General features: G+C 38.5%; 2 protein-coding genes across 2 annotated transcripts; one reads left to right on the forward strand and one right to left on the reverse strand.

Annotated features, from left to right (window-relative positions):
• The first annotated feature begins 18,377 nt into the window (after positions 1 to 18,377).
• On the forward strand, positions 18,378 to 20,470 carry LOC116132758. Its single transcript, XM_031418424.1, has 6 exons — positions 18,378 to 18,538; positions 18,631 to 18,673; positions 18,765 to 18,811; positions 19,499 to 19,560; positions 19,654 to 19,705; positions 20,162 to 20,470. The coding sequence occupies exons 1-6, from the start codon at positions 18,419 to 18,421 to the stop codon at positions 20,204 to 20,206; spliced, it is 369 nt and encodes a 122-aa protein (XP_031274284.1). The 5' UTR covers positions 18,378 to 18,418; the 3' UTR covers positions 20,207 to 20,470.
• Positions 20,471 to 20,717: 247 nt separating this feature from the next.
• LOC116132759 lies at positions 20,718 to 22,958 on the reverse strand. Its single transcript, XM_031418425.1, has 7 exons — positions 22,835 to 22,958; positions 21,889 to 21,936; positions 21,751 to 21,797; positions 21,589 to 21,655; positions 21,440 to 21,483; positions 21,108 to 21,165; positions 20,718 to 21,017 (listed from the first exon to the last, which is right to left on the reverse strand). The coding sequence occupies exons 1-7, from the start codon at positions 22,886 to 22,888 to the stop codon at positions 20,967 to 20,969; spliced, it is 369 nt and encodes a 122-aa protein (XP_031274285.1). The 5' UTR covers positions 22,889 to 22,958; the 3' UTR covers positions 20,718 to 20,966.
• Positions 22,959 to 23,936: the final 978 nt, after the last annotated feature.

Below are 23,936 nucleotides of genomic sequence, written 5' to 3' on the forward strand. Positions count from 1 at the left end.
CATCTACTACTTGCAAAAACTTTGAAAACAACGGTGTGAGCACTAATTGCTCAGTAAGTAAACCCGCTATGCTACTCTTCTCTCTCTGTTGCTTAAATTCTGGATTTCTTTCCTCACATCAAACCTCTCTATTCTTTCTCTGTTCTTTCTCTATTAGACTATTGTAGATTGGCCCGGGAAGAGTTACAGGGCCTGTTAGATGACATTGGAAAGCTCATTCACAACCTGTCAGAAGTCTGTCAATGTGGACTATTGTAGATTGTCTGGTGGATGAATTTGTGGAGCGAGCTGAACGTCAGAAGTCCGTGTTTAAAGCCCAAATGGCTTAAATGAGCATGTCCCATTCAGATGACCATAACTTTTGATCCGGAAAGAGTTACAAGGCTTATAATATACCATTGGAAAGCTCATTCAAAGCCCGTCAGAAGTCCATTGATGTGGACTAATGTAGAATGTCTGGCAAATGAATTCCTAAGGGGGCTGAATGTCAGAAGTCCAAGTGTAAAGCTCAAAGGGCTTAAATGAGCATGTCCCAGTCAGACATCCATAACTTTTTATCCAGGAAGAGTTATGAGGCCTATAACATATCATTGGAAAGCTCATTCAGAGCCCGTCAGGAGTTTGTCAACCTAGAAAAATGTACAATCTCTGGTGGATGAATTCATGGAGCAGGCTAAACATGAAAATTCTATGCATAAAGCTCAAAGGGCTTAAATGAGCATGTGCCATTCAGACAGCCATAACTTTTGATCCGGGAAGAGTTATAAGGCATGTAAGATACCATTGGAAAGCTCATTCAGAGCCGTCAAAGTGGACTAATGTAGAATATCCGGTGGATGAATTCATGAAGCGAGCTGAACGTTAGAAATCCGTGGGTAAGGCCCAAAGGGCTTAAATGAGCATACCCCATTTAGACGGCCATAACGTTTGATCCGGGAAGAGTTACAAGGCCTGTAAGATACCGTTGCAAAGCTCATTTAAAGCTCGTCAGAAATTCTCAGTGCTGACTAACATAGAACATCAGGGAGATGAATTCATGGAGTGGGTTGAACGTCAGAAGTCTGTGCGTAAAGCCCAAAGGTGTTAAATCAGCATGTCCCATTCAGACGGCCATAACTTTTGATCCGAGAAGAGTTACGGGGCCTGTAAGGTGCCGTTGGAAAGCTCATTCAGAGCTCATCCACATGAACTAATGTAGAAGGTTGGACAGATGAATTGATAGAGCAGGATGAACATCAGAAATCCCTGTGTAAGGCCCAATGGGCTTAAATGAGCGTGCCCCATTCAAACGGCCATAACTTTTGATCCAGGAATAGTTACGAGCCTTGTATGATATAATTGGAAAGCTCATTCAAACCGTGCCAAAAATCCATCAACATTGACTAACATAGAACATCTGGGAGATGAATTCATGGACTAGGTTGAACGTCAGAAGTTCGTGTGTAAAGCACAAAGGTCTTAAATGAGAATGTCCCATTCAGACGGCCATAACTTTTGATCTGGGAAGAGTTACAAGGCTTGTAAAGTATCGTAAGAAAGCTCATTCAGAGCTCGTCCATGTGAACTAATGTAAAAGGTCTGGCAAATGAATTAATGGAGCAAGCTAAACATCAAAGGTTTGTGCATAGAGCCCAAAGGGCTTAAATAACCATGCCCCATTCAGACGGCGATAACTATTGCTCTAGGAAGAGTTACAAAGCCTGTAAGATACTTTTGGAAAGCACATTCAGAGCCCATCAGAAGTCAGTCAATATGGACTAATGTAGATTGTCTAGTGAATAAATTCGTGAGGCAGGCTGAATTCCAAAAGTCCATGTGTAAAGCCCAAAGGGTTAAATGAGCATGTCCCACTTAGACGGCCAAAACTTTTGATCCGGGAAGAGTTACGAGGCCTGTAAGTTACCATTGGAAAGTTCATTCAGAGCCCGTTGACGTGGATTGAAGTAGATTGTCTGTTGGATGAATTCATGGAGCTGGTTGAACGTCAAAAATATTTGCGTAAAGCCCAAAGGGTTTTAATGAGCATGTCCCATTCAGACAGCCATAACTTTTGATCCGAGAAGAGTTACAAGGCTCGTAAGATAGCATTGGAAAGTTCATTCAAAGCCCGTTGATGTGGATTGATGTAGAATGTCTAGTGGATGAATTAATGGAGTAGACTGAACGTCAGAAATCTATGTGTAAAGCGCAAGGGGCTTAAATGAGCATGTCCCATTCAGACGGCCATAACTTTTGATCCGAGAAGAGTTATGGGGCCTATAAGATATGGTTGGAAAGCTCATTCAGAGCCCATTAGAAGTCCATCAGCATTGACTAATGTAAAACATCTAAGAGATGAATTCATGGAGTGGATTCAACATCAGAAGTCCATGTGTAAAGCCCAAAGGTCTTAAATGAGCATGTCCCATTTAGATGACCATAACTTTTGAGCTGGTGAGAGTTACAGGGCCTTTAAGATACTGTTGGAAACCTCATTCAGAGCCCATCTGAAGTCCTTTGATGTGGACTAATGTAGAATGTTTGGTGGATGAATTTATAGAGCAGGCTAAGCATCAGAAGTCCGTTCATAAAGCTTAAAGAGCTTAAATGAACATGCCCCATTCAAACGGGCATAACTTTTGCTCTAAGAAGTGTTACAAGGCCGCTAAGATACCACTGGAAAGCTCAATCAGAGCCTATTAGAAAGCTATTAGCATGGACTAATGTAGAACATTTGGCGGATGAATTCATGAAGCTAGCTGAATGTCAGAAGTCTGTGCGTAAAGCCCAAAGGGCTTTAATGAGCATGCACCATTCAGACGACCATAACTTTTGATTCGAGAAGAGTTATGGGACCTGTAAGATACCGTTAGAAAGCTCATTCAGAGCTGTCAAAAGTCCATAGATGTAGACAAATGTAGAATGTGTAGCGGATGAATTCTTGGAGTGGGCTGAATGTCAGAAATCTGTGCGTAAAGCCCAAAGGGCTTAAATGAGCATGTCCTATTCAGACGGCCATAACTTTTGATTCGAGAAGAGTTATAGGGCCAGTAAGATACCATTGGAAAGCTCATTCAGAGCCTGTTAGAAGTTCATTGATGTGGACAAATATAGAATGTCTGGTGGATGAATTCATAGAGCGGGCTGAATGTTAGAAGTCCTTGCGTAAAGCCCAAAAGGCTTAAATGAGCATGTCCCATTTAAATTGCCATAACTTTTGATTTGAGAAGAGTCACGGGGCCTGTAAGATACCGTTGGAAACCTCATTCAAAGCCTATCAATGTAGAGTAATGTAGATCTGGCAAATGAATACATGGAGCTAGGATGAATGTTAGAAGTCTGTATGTAAAGCCCAAAGGGCTTAAATTCGCATGCCCAATTTAGACGGCCATAACTTGTGATACAGGAAGAGTTACAGAGCCTATAAGAAACGGTTGGAAAGGTCAGTCAGAGCCCGTCAGAAGTCCATTGATGTGTACTAATGTAGAATGTTTGGTGAAAGAATTCCTGAAATGGGCTGAACATTAGAAGTCCATGGGTAAAGCCTAAAGGGCTTGAATGAGCATGTCCCATTCAGACGACCATCACTTTTGAACCCGAAAGACTTACGGGGCTTGTAAGACACCGTCGGAAAGCTCATTCAGAGCCTATCAGAAGTTCATCAATTTGAACTAAGTAGAATGTTTGACGAATGAATGCATGGAGCGGGCTGAATATCAGAAGTCCGTGCGTAAAGCCTAAAGGGCTTAAATGAGCATGTCCCATTCAGACGGCCATAACTTTTGATCTAGGAAGAGTAAAGGGGCCTGTAAGATATCTTGGAAAGCTCATTCAGAGTCCGTTGATGTGGACTAATGTAGAGTATATGTTGGTTGAACTAATAGAGTTAGGCTGAACGTAAGAAGTCTGTGTGTAAAGCCAAGAGGGCTTAAATGAGCATCCCACATTCACACAGCAAAACTTTTGACCCGAGAAGAGTTACGAGGCCTTTTAGATACCGCTGGAAAGCTCATTCAGAGTCCATCAAAAGTCTGTTGATTTGGATCACGTAAAATGTCTAAAGGATGAATTCATAGAGCGGGCTGTACGTCAGAAGTTCGTGCATAAAGCCTAGAGGGCTTAAATAAACATGTCCCATTCAGATGGCCATAACTTTTCATTCGAGAAGAGTTATAAGGCCTGCAAGATACCGTTGAAAAGCTCATTCAGGGCTCGTCAATGAAGACTAATGTAGAAAATCTAGTGAAGAAATTCAGGGCTGAACGTCAGAATTTTGTGTGTAAAGCCCAAAGGGCTTAAATGAGCATGTCCCATTTAGACGGCCATAACTTTTTATCCGAGAAGACTTACGAGGCCTGCAAGATACTATTGGAAAGCTCATTTAGAACCTATCATAGGTCCATTGATGTAAACTAAGATAGAGCATTTGGTAGATGAATTCATGGAACCGTCCCAACGTCAAAAGTCCATGTGTAAAGCCCAAATGGCTTAAATAAGCATGTCGCATTCAAATGGTATAACTTTTGATTCGAGAAGAGTTACAGGGCCTGTAAGATACCATTGGAAAGCTCATTCAGAGCCTATCTAAAATCCATCAATGTGGATAAACATAGAATGTCTGATGGATTAATTTATCGAGCGGGTTGAACATCAGAAGTTCGTCCATAAAGTGCAAAGGGCTTAAGTAAGCATGTCCTATTCAGACGGCCATAACTTTTAATCTGGGAAGAGTTATAGGGCTTGTAAGATACCGTTAGAAAGCTCATTCAGAGCCCGTCGATGTGGAATAATGTAGAACATTTGGCAGATGAGTGCATGGAGCCAGGATGAATGTTAGAAGTCAATGTGTAAAGCCCGAAGGCTTAAATGAGCATGCCATAACTTTTGATACAGGAAGAGTTACGAGGCCTGTAAGACACCATTGGAAAGGTCATTCGGAGCCCATCAGAAGTCCATCAACATGAACTAATGTAGAATGTCTGATGGAAGAATTCATGGAGCAGGCTGAATGTCAGAAGTCCATGCGTAAAGCCTAAAGGGCTTAAATTAGCATGTCCCATTCAGACGGCCATCACTTTTGATCCGAGAAGACTTACGGGGCCTGTAAGACACCGTTGGAAAGCTCATTCAGAGCCTGTTAGAAGTTTGTTACTATGGACTAACGTGGAATGTTTGACGAATGAATTCATGGAGTGGGCTAAATGTCAGAAGTCTTTGCGTAAAGCCTAAAGAGCTTAAATGAGCATGTCCAATTCAGATACCGTTGGAAACCTTATTCAGAGCCCGTTGACATGGACTAATGTAGAATATCTGGTGATTTAATCCTACAGTTGGGATGAACGTCAAAAGTCTGTATGTAAAGCCCAAAGGGCTTAAATGAGCATGCTCCATTCGCACAACATTAACTTTTGGTCCGGGAAGAGTTATGGGGCCTTTAAGATATCGTTGTGAAGCTCATTTAGGGCCCATCAGAATCCATTGATGTGGACTCACATAGAATATAGAATATCTGGCAGATGAATCCATAGAGCGGGCTGTATGTCAGAAGTCCGAGCGTAAAGCCCAAACGGCTTAAATGAGCATGTCACATTCAGACGGCCATAACCTTTGATCCAGGAAGGGTTACAAGGGTTGTAAGATATCGTAGGAAAGCTGATTCAGAGCCCATAAAAATTCCACCAATGTGGACTAACATAGACTATCTGGTAGATGAATTCATGGAGCGGGCTGAACATCAGAAGTCCGTGCATAAAGCCTAAGGGTCTTAAATGAGAATGTCCCATTCAGACAGCCATAACTTTTGATCCGAAAAGAGTTTCAGAGCCTGGAAGACACCGTTTGAAAGCCTATTCAGAGCCCGTTGACATGGACTGACCGTAGAACAACTAGCAATGAATTCATAGAGTGGGTTGAACGTCAAAAGTCCAAACATCAAGCCCAAAGGGCTAAAATGAGCATGCCCCATTCAGACAGCCATAATTTTTTATCTGGGAAGAATTACGAGGCCTAATAGATACCGTTGGAAAGCTCATTCATAGCCCATCGACATGGACTAATGTAGAGTGTTTACCCAATGAAGTCAAGGAGCATGGCTGAAATCCATGCATAAAGCCTAAAGGGCTTAAATGAGCATGCCCCATTCAAACGGCCATAACTTTTGATCTGGACAGAGTTATGAGGCCTGTAAGACACCATTGGAAAGCTCATTCAAAACCCGTCAGAAGTCCATTGATGTGGCCTAGTGTAGAACATCCGATAGTTGAATTCATGGAATTGGTTGAACATTAGAAGTCCGTGCGTAAAGCCCAAGGGGCTTAAATGAGCATGTCCCATTCAGACAGCCATAACTTTGATTCAAGAGGAGTTATTAGGCCTGTAAGATACCGTTGGAAGCTCATTTTGAGCCCGTTAGAAGTCGATTGATGTGGACTAAGTAGAATGTTTACTGATGAATTTATGGAATAGGATGAATGTCAGAAGTCCATGCGTAAAGCCCAAAGGGCTTAAATAAGCACGTCCCATTCAGATGGCCATAACTTTTGATCTGGGAAGAGTTACTGGATCTGTAAGATACCGTTGGAAAGCTCATTCAGAGCCCGTCAGAAGTCTATCAAGGTGGACTAACATAGAATGTCTAGTGAATGAATTCATGCAGTGGGCTAAACGTAGAAGTTCATACACAAAGCCCAAAGGGCTTAAATGAGCATATCCCATTTAGACGGCCATAACTTTTGATCCAAGAAGAGTTGCAAGGCATGTAAGATACCATTGGAAAGCTCATTCAGAGCCCGTCAGAAGTCTATCAATGTGGACTAATGTAGATTATCTGGTGGGTGAATTCGTGGAGCGGGCTAAACATAAGAAGTCCGTGTGTAAAGCCTAAAGGGCTTAAATGAGCATGTCCCATACAAATGGCCATAAATTTTGATCCGGGAAGAGTTACGGGGCCTGTAAGATACAAATAGACATAAGATGTTAGATATACAGATAGACATGATAGAGATGCATATAGACATGATGGAAAACACGTAAGCATATCCTCGTATACCGGATGAAGAAAGATGAATATATGCTTTAGATGATAAATAATGTGTCAGCACGCCTCCCGATGATATGAGCTCTATATGAATTTGAGGCTAGATGATATGAAGTGCTTAAGATGCTAAGAAAAGTTTGATCGGGTAGACGTTAAATGGTTCATATGCATTTAGTTGCATTACATGAGTTATAATGTTATTTACATCATGTGATAATTTATACTACATGTTAGATGATTTTAGATGTTATGTCATGATATATGATGTGTGTGTACTGTTTTTACATACTTATTTGTATGTGTACACATTGATGTTTATATAGCCATGAGATAAAATGATGAAAAGCATATGAATTAGTAAGAAAAGGGAAGCATACCTAGATGTAAAAGACAAATATGTTTAAATGAGGGTCAAATAGCACATTTAGAATGAAATGGATCATTCCTTACTGAGTGAGTAGCGCTCACCCTTTCATTGTTGATTGCTTTGCAGGTGGACCAAAAGCGAAGGATGCTAGAGATAGCGAGGCTACACATGACGGGAGATGATTTATTGTCATCTTGATGTTTTTATCATGATGTAAATAACGTAAATGATAAATGTTTGTGAAACACCTTCAGAAGCTTCAACCCTATAAATATGTTTTGATTTAATTTCTGGATAAATTCTTAACGTTTTCTAAAATTATAAGTTTGGATCCTACGTGACATCTTATACGCATATTTTGGACATTGTTATTATTATCTTTGCACAGGTTTTTTCTAAATACAACTCGTTCTCCGGACATGTATCCCCGGGATTCTCATTGAGGGATGTTTAGAGGATACCTAACTGGAGGGGGGTTTTACATTTGGTATCAGAGCAAGTATTTTTTTTTTTTTAAAATGGGTTTTTTTATTTTTTTTTTTTTTTTGACTCATGCATTTATGAGAGTTGATGACAGTATCCCTCATGTAAAGTTTCGTTGCTCAAGTTGTCCAATCGTTGTAAGTATGTTTACCTGATTTTATGTAAGGATTGATTAGATGATTGACATTATATGTGTGACTATGATAGGGAATAAATATGAGGAAAACCAGGAGAACGGATCCAGGCTACAGTGATGCTTTGAATGCACAAGATGTTCCAACTGCACCTAAAACTTCTAACCCAGCAACTGCTACTTCAAGTGCTTTGGGTTTAGATGTTGCAACATTGGAGCGTATGATCCAGGAGGCTATTAATAGAGCTTTAAGGAGAACCCTGCCAGAAAGTATAGGTACTCCAGTGATAACAGTAACAAACAATGTGGTACCATGTCAAGCAATAGGGACGAGTACTCCAGAACCAATGGTTGCTCCAAAGCAGATAGAACCGATTTATGGCCTCTCAAGTAAACATCAGCCTCCAGAATTTAGCGGCACTAATGATCCAGTAGTAGCAGAACTGGCGTGCTGTCGTAGGCACCCAGAATTAAAACCTTCCGAACCTAACTACTGAACTGTAAATAGGGTAAGCAAGGGTCGATCCCACGAAGAGTGTCTACCCGAATTTTCTTTGATGTGAAAAACGTTGGGGGGTTTGTGTAAAAACAGAAAACAATTTCAGTAAAAGCAAAAACAATTTAATTCGAATTCAATCAAAAGGACGAACTTGGTCTCTGTCAACATCCACCATCGGAATCTTATAACTGATCATTGATGCAAAGAAAATCAATTCACATATTGAATATTCACCGTTGAAAATAATTTCCTATCTCTCCTTAATTGTAATTAATCAGGAAACAAGCGATCCTAATTAATCTTACCCCTAAACAACCCTAGACAAGCGCTCAAGATTTAATCTAGTGGCAGCCTTAAGAATTAGAGAGATCGATGAAGCTAAACAACACAAACACAAGCGGTTGTATTTAATTTAGTTGAATGTTCTTCATAAGGTTATTAATTCCTGACGCAGCAAATTACTAACCCTAATTGCTTCACAAGTTGGAGGGATCAAACAATTACGGATTTGATATCAAACTTAGCGGTAGATTTCAACAAATAATACACTAGTAGGCCTCCTAGTAATTAAATGCATCAATCATGAAAATATGCACAGAATAACATTCAATACTCAAACACGAAAATTGAACACTAAAATAACATAGATTAGATCTCACAGTTGGTTGATTCCGAGGTCTCCGTTTCCGATGACCAAGTTACAAAAGCTTTAGCCACTCATGGCATAAACAAAACTCAAAAAGAAAGAAAAATTCCAGAGAAGAAAAGAGAGAGAGGCGTGGTCCCTTAAAACCTAATCTGATCTCCCTTTTAAAATCCAATTTTAGAATTCGAATCCCACTCAATCTCCTAAAAGAAATATTCTCCTATCCTAAAATAACATTAATCCTAATTTAATTCTAATTGGAAATAAAATAAAATAGAGTCCTAATAAAATAGGAAAGTGGTGTTTCCAGCTGTAATTTTCGTGCAGCATGTATGTCTTCAAAACGTGCAATAATAGACTGACTTGCATAACAAGTCAGAACGCTCCAGGACGTCGGCAATGCAGGTGCGTCAACTTCAAGCTCGATTACAACCTTTATTCAGCCAGTATCTCTAAAAACTCAAAACATGAAAGTTGTAGATCTCTTTCTTAGCGTTCCACAGCATTTTGAATCATCTCAATCGGAGCTCGGATGAGAGAATTATGCCCAGAATACGAAGCAGTGGCGAAACTGTCCGAATTCCCCTAATTAATTCCGTTTTTCAATTAACACCTCCATTTGCTTCCTAAACCAAAATAAAGTAATAATGAGTACAATTAGGAAACAAATACATATAAAAGACTAAACATTAAGGGGGTTAAATATGACATTTTGCATTCCCATCAAGAACAATGGATCAAGGTGGTGAAGAAAGCTACTGCTATATTTCCTATGATAGATCAAGAGAAGATCAGGTATGCTACTTACCTATTGAGAGGAGATGCTATGACATGGTGGGAGCTTATGGAGCAGACTCAAGATACCACCACTCTCACTTAGTTAGGGTTCAAGGAATTGTTTGAGGAGCAGTACCGAATAGCAGACATGATGTCCTCTAAACTACAAGAGTTTATTAGTCTGCAACAAGGAAATATGATGGTCAAAGAGTATTCAATCAAGTTCAACTCCTTGGCTAAGTTTGCACCGACACTGGTCAGTACACCACAAACCTGATTAGAGAGATTTGTGGATGGACTTCATACTACTATCGCCAGAGATGTTATGTCAGGTCATCAGCCTTCCTTAACATATAGTAAAGCACTCTCCAGAGCCATCAGAGCAGATGTGTACTTAAGGAAGGAGACCAGATTAGCTCTTCCCCCAATAATGGCAAGTATTCCTCTCCAGCTTGGCTAGTCTAGTAGTGTAGAACAAGTTGTTGGCAAAGACGATAAGGGTAAAGGCTAGAAAGGAGTCCCACCTAAAGCCAACAGGAAGGACGTCAAGAAAAAGGGCCAACAGAGGAAAGGAGAGATTAGTTATTGTAAGAAATGTCGGAGGAGACATAGGGGTGAATGTCTAGTGGGGACCAATGTTTGTTTTATATACCCCCAGTCAGGTCATATTGATAGAGACTGTCCTATTGGTTCTGTAACTTCAGTACCCGCAGTTGGAGGCACAACAACCAAGGTATATAATGTGGCCCAGAGATAGGCAGATGCCAGCTTTTTAGCAGTTACAAGAGTTATTAGACAAGGGCTTTATCAGGTCGAGTCTTTCACCATGGGCTGCTCCAATTCTATTTGTCAAAAAAAAAAAAAAAAGATGGGTCTATGAGGATGTGTATAGATTATCGTGAACTGAATAAAGTAACGGTAAAAGAATAAGTACCCATTGCCCACGATAGATGATTTGTTTGACCAATTGAAAGGTGCCTTAGTGTTTTCTAAAATTGATCTAAGGTCAGGATACCATCAAGTTAGAGTGGCTAAGGAAGATATACCAAAAAGGGCTTTCCGAACAAGCTAAGGGCATTATGAATTTGTTGTGATGCGATTCGGATTGACTAATGCACCTGCAATTTTTAGACTTGATGAACAAAGTTTTTCATGATGTCCTTGACAAGTTCACAGTGGTGTTTATTGATGATATCTTAGTTTATTCCAAGACTTTAGAAGAACATGCTGAGCACTTGAGATTTGTGTTACAAGGATTGAGAGAGAAACAATTGCATGCCAAATTTTCAAAATGTGAGTTTTGGTTGGATCGGGTTACCTTTTTGGGTAATGTGATCTCTAAAGACGGTGTATCAGCTAATCTTAGTAAAGTAAAGGCGGTGCTCGAGTGGCAGAGCCCAAAGACAGTGAAAGAGGTTGGAAGTTTTCTGGGCTTAGCAGGGTACTATAGGAAGTTCTGGAAGGCTTTGCAAAGATAGCCAGACCACTTATAACTCTCACCAAGAAAGAAGTACTATTTGAAGGACAGAGGCATGGGAGCAAAGCTTTCAGGAGTTGAAGAAAATATTAACTACAGCTCTAATCCTTACATTGCCAGAAGTAGGCATTGATGATGATATTTTTGTTGATGCCTATCATAATGTTTGGAAGCAATGTTTTTTTTTTTTTTTTTGTTAAGTAATTATATGAAAAAAAGAAGAACGTACAAAGGCCTAATTTTGGCACACGCCCCAAAAATAGGAATCAAAGGAAACAAACCTACAAACGGCCATCCTCCCTTGGGGTTTATCTTAAACCACAAAAGGAGATAATCACCAAGAAGAAAGCAATGGGAACACCAAAAATCCCACCTACCATAGGACACCTCCTTAGGTTAGGATCATTAAAAGAAAAACACGTGATCAAACTCTTTACTAATGATAAAAAACAACCAAGCAAAAACCCTTCTGTGTTACCCTTCGTAATCCAGTCTTCAAATGGTGTTGAGAACTTGAGGAACGTTTTTGAAAATAGATCTAGAGAGGCCCCAATGATTCGCCAACTTCCTATTGCTGTAGGATGCTTTGACATTCCTAAGGTCCATAGCTTTGTCTCTCACAACACTTTTGATATCATCAATTATGGTGAAGGAATCCTTATGGTCACCTCTAAAAATTAGTGCATTGCACTCCCTCCAAATCCAATAAACCGTAGCCCCTAAACAAAGCCTACCCAAAGTGAATTTTAGACTCTTACCTTTCCATATCCTTTCCAAACGGGGGATGTAATCATGCAAGGGTCTAACCGCATAACCACGGTCAACAAGACTAGGGATCTTGCTCAAATATAGAAAAAGGGCATGCAAAAAATAAGTGGTCAAGAGATTCCATGGATGAGTTACAAAAGCTACAATGAGCATTAGTACTAGCCCTATACCTCATCAACCTTTCCATTGTAGGCAATCTCTCCTTAATAGCCATCCATAAGATCATAGAGTATCTTGGGATAGCCTTTGAGAACCACACCAAGTCACACCACTCAACTTTTGCTCTTCTTCCTCTAATAGCCTCCCAAGCTGATTTGGTAGAGAAATCCCTTGAAGGTGAGGGTATCCAACAAATCTTGTCGCCAACATTAGAAGGTGTGAAATTCACAGAATTCCTCATGCTTATAAGAGCCCAAGAATTCGCACTTGGCCACTTCCAATTACATCCATCAATTACAGAACTTACCTTAGCATCCTTAGCAATCCCTGCATCATAAATAATCCTTTCCCCATAGATGCAAACATGGGGGCCGTTTGGGTGCCGGTTATCAAACCAAAGAAAGGTGGTGTTACCATTGCCAATGTTACATTTGATATTCTTTCTTGCCATTTCCTTATTTTTGAGGATATGTCTCCATGACTATGTATAATTTTGGGGAATTCTTATAAATGCCTCTATTTCTCAAAAGATGAATTCGGACCCAAGAGACCTACAAAGTATGGTTTATATGATTGCACAGGTTCCAGATATGTCTTAAAGAAGCGGCCAGGTTCCATTCTTTACCTATCATAAACCCAAGCGCCCCCCCCCCCCCTCACATTTTTGGGTACACATACCTCCTCCCAATCTATTCTAGCTTTGTGTCTATTCATATCAACTCCAGACCAAAGAACAGCTCTCAACCTAGCATCAATTTCCTTCTGAATTTTGGAAGGAAGAATAAAGACAGACGGCCAATAAATTTGGATACTCCAAAGAATGGACTTAATCAAAATGATCCTCCTCACATAGGATAAAAACCTACTTCTCCAAGAGGTAATCCGAGCCAAGATTTTATCCAAGAGAGGTCGACAATCCCCAAAGGTTAACTTAGAGGTAATAAGGGGTACACCTAAGTATTTGATGGGAAGAGTAGCCTCAGCAAAAACTATCAAACTTAAGAGTTCCATCTTCTCATTGTCACTCACACCAGAAAGGAAGATATTGCTCTTATCGGGATTAGCACTCAATCCTGACCAACTTTCAAAGGTGATTAAAGCATTCTTAAGGAGAGATAGAGAAGTACCTTCGGCTTTACAAAAAAGCATGAGATCGTCCACGAAACAAAGTTGAGTCAGCCTCATTTTCTTGCATCTCCAATGAAAACTAAAGTTTGGATTAGCTGCCACTCTATTCAAGAGCCTCGAGAGAACCTCCATAGCAATAACAAACAAGTAAGGGGATAAGGGATCCCTTTGTCTTAGCCCTCTAGAGCTCCCAAAAGAAACCCACCAACTCTTCATTGATGACCACCGAGAACCTAGGAGGAGTGATGCATTTGGATATCCAATTGACAACTACACTTGGGAATCCAAAGTTCTTTAGGACTTGTAAGAGAAACTCCCAATTAACCGAGTCATAAGCCTTCATTAAATTAACTTTCAAGGCACACCTTTTCTCCTTGGCCGAAGTTCGATTGTAGTTGTGCACCAGCTCTTGGCATAATAGGATATTATCTATTATTCTCCTATCACCAACAAAGGCTGCTTGTGCCGGGTCAATGAAGAGAGGTAAAGCACTCTAAATTTTATTCGCAATGATTTTGGTGATACATTTATAAATAATGTTGCAACAAGAAATGGGCCTATAGTCCTTACACAAAGAAGCATTATCACACTTGGGAATAAGAGCAATTGAAGTACAATTTACCTCCCTAAGAAGCTTGCCCTCTTTGAAGAAGTCTTTAATGGCCATAGTCACATCTTTGCCTAACACATCCCAAGCTTTCTTTAAGAAATAAGCACTAAAACCATCTGGTCCAGGAGCTTTGTTATTGACCAAAGAAAACATAGTGTTCTTGATTTACTCATCCATCACTTCGGCAATCATCCCATTAGCCATATCACTAGTAATGCAAGGTTCAATAAGTTCCTGTAAACCTCGGTAGTCCCTCACACCCCTAGGCTCATCAAATACTCTTTTAAAGTGGCTGACAATTTCCTCTTTAATGCTCAAAGGGTCTTCAAAAACCATGTCGTTATCATTCTTAAGCTTGGTGATTTTATTTCTATTCTTTTGGCCATTCACACACTTGAAGAAGTAGCTTGTGTTCTGGTCACCCTCTCTAAGCCATTGCACTCTAGATTTTTTGTAACGCCCCACTCGAGGTACGTAGCTAATGTCTCTTACTTTACTCTTGTTGACTTGAAATATTGTTAATATGGTTTGGTTGGCCCTTGATTGAATGGATGCTTTGGTTTTGCTGAGTGGTGGCCCTGAAATCGTCGCCGCGGCGATGAGGCCCTGCAACCCACGGTGTAGGTTCTGGGAAGTTTCGTCGGGGTGAAGAAATAGTCTTTGCCGCGGCAACGAGCCTAACAAAAAGGTTTAATGAGTTTCTAGAGAATTCTTCCTTTGGGGCACAATGACCATTCCACCCCTAATTAGCAGGATAAGTGGGGAGTGAAATTCAAGGAAATTGCATGGAGAATAGTTTAAATGGGGTTGCATTTGTAAAGAATTAAAAGGAAAAAAGTGGAATTCTTAAGAAAGAGTAAGGGTAAAAAGGGGAAAGAGTGGAGAAAATATGAAATAATAAGGGTTTACCTTGAGAAACCCATTCATTCATCTTCTACCATCGCCTCTTTCATTATCCATTTCCTCTCAATTTCTCCTTCAAGCTTTTAAGGATTTTGAAGGGTTTTTAGTTAGATCTTGGTAGAGAATTGATCTAAGTCATCCTAAGGTGAGATTTCTTACTCTAGATGTGAATTTTACCTATAAAGGTGATGAGGTCTTAATGTGTTATTGTTTTAAGGTGTAGAGAAAAGTCTTCTACCAAAGGAAAAGAGAAGTGTTAGTGGAATCACATCATCACAAGGTATGTAAATCCTAACCCAAGTTGAGATTTGAGAATTCTCTTGAGTAGAGATTTAGTAGAAATGAGGTATGCATGTTATATGTATGTTATTGAGAAATTGAGTAGAGATATATGTCTACTTGTTGAGAAAATAAGTTGAGAATGAGTATCCATATTGTGTTGTTGGGTATATTTTCTTTATAAGAAGTGTTGCTGTGTTATGAGTTGAGATAAAGTTAAATGAGATTGATTATATATTTTGGGAGTGTTCTTCTATGGTAGGGGTTATGCCCATGGAAGGGAGTTCATTCGCATTTTCGGATGGTTAAAAAGAGAAATAGAGTTGTAGTTAGAGAAGAGTTTTTATATGCACATGAGTTGTATGATGAAATGCCTAAGAGAAGCATGAGCATGAGTTATGAACCTTACTTATTGCAACATTGCATATTGGCATTTCCTATGTGCATTAATGAGCATGAACCATCCATATGCATTAATTGTGCATTGAGAAGTAGCTTGAGAAAGAATTGAGAAAGAGTAGAGAATTACTCTAAGAGTTAAGCTACATTATGATGAGTAGCAAGAGAAAGAGTAGAGACCTTGTGCACAAGCTACTCTAAGAGCTAAAGAAGAGAATAGAGTAAGTTATGCGATGGGGAACCCGTGAGTGATGAGTAGAGTCACGAGAGTGGGTGTTTTGTGATCCCCAGCCATGCCTTCGGTAAGATGGGGCCGTGACTGTCACGTAGAGTGGAACATGAGATTCCAGTCCTGCCCTCAATAAGAAAGGGTCGTGACATTCAAGAGATATAGAGAAAGAATGTACACTCACATGGCCAAGGGTTCCGAATCCATGCATGACCAAATCTGATCGGTAGAGAAATGAGTAGAAGTCACGTAGAGTGGTAGCTCTCAGCCGTGCCTCCAGTCAGATGAGGCCGTGACATTCCAATGAGTAAGAATGAGAAACAAAGGAATAGAAAGAACAGAAAGAGAAAAAGAGTAAAGTCACGAAGAGCTGGTTGAGTTCCCGGCCGTGCCTCCGGTAAGATGGGGTCATGACATACAAGGGGTGTATACCAAAGAATATGAGAAACAGAAACAGAAAGAGAACAGAGAGGAGAAAAGAATAGTGTAAGGAAAGAATTAAGAGAAAGTGTTACGGGGATAGATAAGTAGAGGATTTACTTACTGAGCATTAGTTATACTGACCCCATTGTTTCTATGGTTTTGCAGGTTCCAGGTGAGTACGCAGTCGGATGGACGTCAGCGGGCGAGGGTGAGTAGTTACACTGTCCACCACACTTTTGAGAACTTTTGTAAATGATACTAACTTTATGTAAATGATACTAACTTTATGTATATTAAATGAAAGAAAACTTTTGGGCCCAACTATTTTTATTAACGTACCTTTATTTTATTGTATGTGTTTCTATGAATATAGTAGTATAAAGCAGGTATTACATTTTTGGTATCAAAGCAGAGATTTTGGGATTTGACAGTGTACTATTCTCATCGCCATGACGTCCGATAGCCGACTGTGTAAGTTAATTCTTTCCTTATCATGAGCGTTTCTCAAATTGATCAAGTGTAGTTGTTTTGTAGATGAGGCGTAGTACCCGAAACCATGGTAAAAGTGTGATGAATGAGGGAGAACCTTCTAACCCACCAGAATCTACGCCTCCTCCCTTGGATGAAGCTAGAATTCGGGGGATTGTACAGCAAGTTATGGCAAAAAGCCAATGGAGAGTTTAGACCCCCGTGCAGGTACCACCGACACCTAATGTCGGAAGAGAGCAACCAGTACCTCCCACAGTACAGAATAAAGTTGAGCCGATATATGGTCTTTCCAGTCAACATCAACCTTCAGAGTTTAAGGGTACTACAGATCCAGTAATAGCAGAAGAGTGGTTTAGATCCGTAGAGCGTACCACGGGTTTATTCCCCATGACAGACCGGGAAAAGATCCGGTATGTGAGTTTTCTATTTCGGGGTGATGCCTGAATTTGGTGGGAACTAATAGAAGATACTCATGATGTTGCAGTAATGACTTGGGAAGAATTCAGGTGAGAGTTTGAGGCTGAGTATAGAACAGAGGACCGAGTCCATGAGAAGGTCCAAGAGTTTATTGGTTTGCAGCAGGGGTCCAGTACAGTTAAAGAGTATTTCTGAGATTTAATGACCTTGCCAGATTTGCACCAGGAATTGTTAGCACTCCGGTATTAAGGAGAGATAAATTTGTTCATGGGTTTAAACCGGAGACAGCTCGGGACATAATGACGGGTACCGATCCCTTGTAAACCTATAGTGAGGCCTTGAGGCAGGCAATGAGGGCAGAGATATTTGAGAACAAGATCACCTATATAGGTCCTTCAGTAGAAGGATCGAGTGAACCACCTTCCGGCCCACAGAGAGAAAAAGTTAAGAGTGGGAAGAGTAATGAAATGAAGAATAATAAGAAGAAGTTTCAGCCTTGACAGAATGGAAGAGATTGGAGGAATAAACAACCTCGGACATAAGGGTTTCCCCCTTGTCCTAAATGTGGAAAGAACCACTCAAGAGAGTGTTTGAGAGACCAGAACGTGTGTTATCGGTGCCGGCAGCCAGGGCACTTGAGGAGGGATTGTAAAGCTCCTCTCCTATCAGAAGTCCAGAGTTCTAGAGGTACTAGTGCCAGAGTGTTTACCGTGGCACAAGGTGAAGCAGAAGCCAGTCCATCAGCTGTCACTGGTCAATTATTATTTCATGCAATTCTTTTATATGCTTTAATTGATTCTGGGGCTACGCATTCTTTATCTTATGGGATGATTGATAATCCGTAAATTATACAGTTTTTATATGATCTCTTTGTCGGATTTCAATTACTTTCTAGGGCATTTTTACCTGAATTGGTGCGTAATTCTCTACTTTTCGTGTTTCAGGTTAAAATGGACTCTTTTAGCAAATAAAGGCAAAACTTGGCGGTTTTGACTCAGAATTGAAGGATTCCAGAAGATAAGAGAGTTCCGGAGTAGGACAATGCACGATGAAGCTTGTTNACTTTTTTTGTGGGGGGGCGCTTATGATATATGAATGAGTTTGTATTTTATTTTTTTGTGACCGACTTCAGAAATAACGTGTATGGAACTTAGCAATTTATCTTTTAGGCAATGGCTTTATAACCATTGCCCTTATTTCCTTTCATTCAGGGACCTATGAACAGCTTCTTTAGCCCAGTTAGTGGAGGTTCAATGAGTCCAACAACTCCAAATTTTACAGCTGCCTCACTTTTTCCATCCCTGCAATACATATTGCAGCAGAACACCGCACAACGGGTATTTTTCTATTTCTATCGCTATTTTGTACATTTCATAATTTGTCTTTAAACTACATTCTTATTTTTTGTCTCTGTATATTTATTTGACAGGAAGAGATTATTAAACTGATCAAGTATGTGGAGGAAACTTCTGGTAATGTTTGCCATATTGCTCCCATTCATATTTTGCCACTTAATTTTCGGTTCAATAACTTTCTTGGTTGTGACATCCTTTGCTTTATCAGGCAAGTTTCCAGAATTGCCCGAGGCTGCCACTAATGACCTCTTACAGGTATGCAACATCTTTCTCTCTCTCTTAAGCTAGAAAAGGCCACAACCAACTTTTACTAGGGATGCAGTCAGTATAGCTTGATGAGGTAGTTTCATGAATATGAGATAAATATTATTCTCTTTCCTAACCCATTCATGAAGACTATGACTAATTAATCAACCAACAAAATTACGTGTTATTTGTTGTTGCATTGAAACATAAGAAGTTCAGAGTAATCTGCCTGTTTTAGTTTTTATAAAACACCCAAGAGCATGATCTGTCAGAGCATAGAATAACAGTAGACAGGTCAAATCTTAGGGATTGCTAGATTTTGGAAACCTAATTAAACCTGCATTAATTTTATTAGAATTTACAAAAAATAGTAATCAAGTAAAAAACTTTGTACGAAAAAATAAAATCTGTGTATCAAAACTGAAATTGATCACCAGTGACTTGGCTGTTCAGTGCTGCTTTTCTAATTTCCGCTCTACCGCAATTCTTGTGGCAACCAGAATTGCAGAGAAGTTGTATCTTAAAGTCTCTGTTTCTAATGCTAAGATTAATGTTGCTGGTGTGGGGTTATTATGTTAGGTTTAAGAAGATTTTGTTCTTCTTATTTTTAATGTTTTTATAGGAATGCTAGTGCAGAGGGTTAGGAATTGTTTGTTTGCGATTTTATTAATGTAATTTACTTTATACAACATGTAGATAACACCTGCTTCTACAAGGGAGAGGGAGCTACAGTCTCAGATGAGCGTTTTGCTACAGAGGTATGAGATAAAATTTTGAAAAAAAGAAGGAAATCTTGTTACGCGGTTTTTTGTCTTTGTTCACATTGAACTGAAATTCGATTATTATGTCAGAGTTGGGAGCCTTATGGAAGAATTGCAGAGACAAAAAATGAAAAATGCCCAGGTATGCATTAATGTGAACTTGATACGCAAGTTCAACTTTGTTATTTGCTCTAAATGGTTGAGTTCCATGTCACTTGCATTTCTAGTAGATGTGTTAGAGAGGAATTAGTCGTAAATTTTGTTCATCATGGTTGTCATAATGGTGATTATAAATGGAAACATCTCAATTAATTTGGACAAATGCCTTGGTAACAAGTTGACAAATATAAACAGGGCAAGGAATATTATGTTATTCTTTGGTAACTTTACTTTTTCTTGACTCACTAAATCTTTCTTTTTCATTGATGACTGTATGATTGTACCATTTGATGTTTCTTATACTGAGAACTTTAGTTGACAATTATGGCTTGGATTTGAGAGGATCTACAAATTATATGTGCCAACAAGTTAAAATTTTCTTTTATTTTTGGTCACTTTACATCTTTTTAATAATCTTATCTTCTCTTTTCTTTTGCAGCTAGAAAAACAATTGAGTGCTTTGACCAGTAAAGAGGGAAAATAAGAAAAGAAAATGATCTTGATGGTGATGTTGATAAATTGAGGGCTTGATCATTGCTATCTGCGGTGAGATTTCATTGTGATCCTGCAGGTAATTCCTGGGTATAGCGGTGGTCTTGGATTGTATTTTTAGTGTACCATATGCGTGAACATGTGCTAAGGCGAACACCGAAATTTTGAGATGTCGTTGGTTGAGTCTCTGCGTGTAATATGTAATTTATTGGCATGATACTTTGTAATTATAAATACAATCTCTCTCTTTCGTTCTCCCTTCGCAGAACCGTTTGTCTCCACATGCAACAGCTCAATCGGCCCAGAATTCATCGAGTTCCTTAACTTTTGGTTACACGATATTTGTTGTTAGCCCTGTTTCCAGCTTTGAAACCCGTTTTTTAGCTTTGCCAAAACAGATCTGGTAGCCCTCGGGTGACACATTTTCTTTTTTTCTTTAAATCAAAAGGTCAGGCAGGTATCTTTAATTCTTTATCTCCCAATTCTTAGAACAAAAGCCAACGAAACTTCAAAGTATTATATATGAAACGGATAGAAAGTATATCAGAAAATTGCACCTACAAATGTACTAATTAATTTCTCCTATTCCATTACAAATTTTGCAAGATCTCAAAGAAATAACATCTTTGATGATGTAATTTGAAATGCGACTGATGGGATACTTGATTAATAGTAATTAAAAGGTGAGGAGGTTGTATTACTTGAATGTATGCAAAATCGGAGGAAAACGTCTGAACAAAACAACATTCCAGTCACCAAAGGCGATTCTCAGTGACAGCAAAAACAATTCCTTTCAATGTCTCCTGCAAAACATGAAGTGTGTCATGAATTTCACCATTACATTGTTAATAAGAAAGGAAGACAGATATCATAGCCATAGGATAGTATTATACCACAGAATGATCTTTAAGGCCAAGAGAAAGCACCAGCGGCTCAGAGGAGCCAGAGCGACTGCAAATAGAAAAAGGTTTCAAAATTTGTATTTTAACAACTATTCAGGAAGAAATGAGGTGAGTAAATTACATATGCTTCATTTGCAAATATATTGAAATTGTCCATATTGTAATTTTGGTGAAAACACGCATCAAAACTGGCTTGTGGCCTTTTTGAAAATTCACAAGCATATTGATTTGCTTCTGACAAGTATGAAAAAACCCAAGGAAAAAGATTTCAATGAAGACAAGGTAAACTTCATAATTAGTGATTAGCAGAATTGGAGATATACCTTATGTGTTCAACCAACTGACGAGCACATGCCACTAGCATTGGCTACATGTTTTGCATTCAGTCAAAATCAAGGAAAACTAAAAATGAGATATCAAATCAATGTAAAATAAAAAAAAATAAAAAAAAAAAAAATGCAGGCTGGATTACCTCATCTCGTTTTCCAAATACTACAGACACATTGAAAGTCGGATTGACTGACATTCCTTCCTCTTTCCTGGCAATAAAGAAAGATATTTGTAACTCATCTATAAGTTGCACCGCAAAATGACACACTGGCTAGAAAAAAAGTAGCTTGATTATTTTGCAGACCTGGCTTGCAGGATTGTCCCCATAGTTCCTATCTGAGTAGCAATAACCTGAAAAGTGTTTCACACATTAAAAAATATTTACCACATACACGTAGATTTGCAGCCATATGCATGTACCAACCAGAGGCCTCATACTTACAAGAAAATGATCATCGTAACTGCATAGGACTATATCTGTTTTGTTTCCCTGCCATGCAAAATAGATGCAATTAGAAAACATTAGAGCCTCTTAGAACTGGTCTAACATTTCACCTATAAAGAAATCTGAATGCAGCAGAATTGGAAAGGCCATGGCTATTCAAAGATACCAATTTGGCTCTCCTAATTGTAACTAGAACCTTTAATGGGTGTGTTTGAAGAATCTGTCAACTTCTTATACACTAGGAAACACCGCATTGAACCTTTCGAGACACCCCTACATAAGGCACTGAAGGAATGAATTTGCATACCCCAAACATAGAGTTGATTATAGACCCTGAGAAGTCCTACATTGTTTCCCTAATGAACCATAAGCAAGAGAAAGAAAACAAAGAAAAATTAAGAAAGAAGACGCCCAAAGACTAATCACAGACCTATAAAACCATAGTGAAGTTAGACTTCCAAGTGAAGAAGTCAAAATTATAGCACACGACCATTTGTATCAGTAGAACATCACGAGTTTACAACAACTTGGTGACATCCCTGAAAATTTTCACACTAAAACATCTCACTAACTCCAAAATTAACACTAAAAGTTGTTTATCTGACACAAAAACGCTACTCCAATAAGAGAATCAATCACAAACAAAAATTCCTACAAACAAGTCTTGGATGCCCAATTCCATTGACCCACTAATTCATTTCACCTTAACTTAACTTATCAATAATATACTGAGTTACGCAAAATTTCAACAATCCGTTGATCATTAGAGTTTCTAGTAAGGAAGGAAAAAAAACACTGTAGAGTCGATTTCAGCTGGTTTGGCCAAAACAAATACATAAACAGTTTGTAATCCACATAAAAACAAACGGATCAAGGGCTAAAAAGATAGCTAAACCCTTAATAATTAAGCGAAACTAAGTAAAGAAGCAAAGTGGGGTTTTACCTTTATATCAACTGAGAACTTCTTGTGAGGAACTGGAAAGCTTTGACTGTTCATAATTATGTCCTTAACACAGCACGCGGGATCTCGCTCTCAGCTTTAGGTTTTTTTTTTTTTTTTTGTCTTTCTCTGGTTTTTTTAATTCTTTCTATGTGACCAAGAACACTAATTTTATTAGACTTCATGGCCCGATGTTTCAAGCCCAACCCATTTATTCCAAAATAAAAAATAAAATAAATAAAAAAGACTATTGTCTGCAATTCTAATCTAAAAGGGGTGAGTACGGGTAGTGGATAGAACTAGAACCAAAATCTACCCAAAACCTATACTGTGTGGGTTGGTTTCAGTTCCATTTTTTTGGAACCGACACTGTGCGGTTCCAGTTCCGATTCTTACATATGGAGGAACCAGAACCTGGAAAAAAAAACCCTGTAGTAGGTAACCAACTTGGAACCTGCAGCAGCAGGTATCCTCTTTGAAACTTGGGTTGAAATGAAATATCTATGAAGAATGGGATGTCTATAGTAATTTTACATATAAAAAAATTAAAATGGAAAAAGTTAAATTTTTACAATAACCTAATTAAATAAATATACAATTATACTTATTATATATAAACTACATCATATAAAAAACTTTAATATATTATAATATATTAATAGTAAAGTTTTGATTAATTAAATGTATAATTGAAATTAAAACCAATTAAAAGTATTTTAATGTTATTAAAATAATTATTTTTTAATAGAATAGTATATTTGATTGAATAATAAAATAATATTTAGTTATTTATTTCAATTATCAAGTTTTAAGTAAATCTGTAATAAATTAGTAATTAATTAATTATATAAAATAAATTGATAAACATTAATACAGTACTAGTTAAATGATTACTTAATCAATTATAACATTATATTATAGTTAAATAATTACTTAATTAATTATAAGTTTATAATATTACATTAGTAATTTAGTATATTACTTAATTAAATAATTAGAAATTTAATTAATTATAACATTACATTATAGATTTATAGTATAATTGTAACACCTCCTCTTTACTAGTATTCTTATAATACATATTGTGTAAATTATAAATATACAT

This window comes from Pistacia vera, unplaced genomic scaffold (genome assembly GCF_008641045.1).
Source record: "Pistacia vera cultivar Batoury unplaced genomic scaffold, PisVer_v2 Contig260, whole genome shotgun sequence".
Lineage (NCBI taxonomy): Eukaryota > Viridiplantae > Streptophyta > Magnoliopsida > Sapindales > Anacardiaceae > Pistacia > Pistacia vera.

Coding starts and splice junctions, on each gene's coding strand:
- LOC116132758 (XM_031418424.1), top strand. CDS start 18,419: ATGAACAGCTTCTTTAGCCCAGTTAGTGGAGGTTCAATGAGTCCAACA. Junction 18,674..18,764: donor GTATGTGGAGGAAACTTCTG/GTAATGTTTGCC, acceptor TTGCTTTATCAG/GCAAGTTTCCAGAATTGCCC. Junction 19,561..19,653: donor ATGAGCGTTTTGCTACAGAG/GTATGAGATAAA, acceptor TTATTATGTCAG/AGTTGGGAGCCTTATGGAAG.
- LOC116132759 (XM_031418425.1), bottom strand. CDS start 22,888: ATGAACAGTCAAAGCTTTCCAGTTCCTCACAAGAAGTTCTCAGTTGAT. Junction 21,656..21,750: donor GGGACAATCCTGCAAGCCAG/GTCTGCAAAATA, acceptor CTTTATTGCCAG/GAAAGAGGAAGGAATGTCAG. Junction 21,166..21,439: donor CAGTTGGTTGAACACATAAG/GTATATCTCCAA, acceptor TTCTATTTGCAG/TCGCTCTGGCTCCTCTGAGC.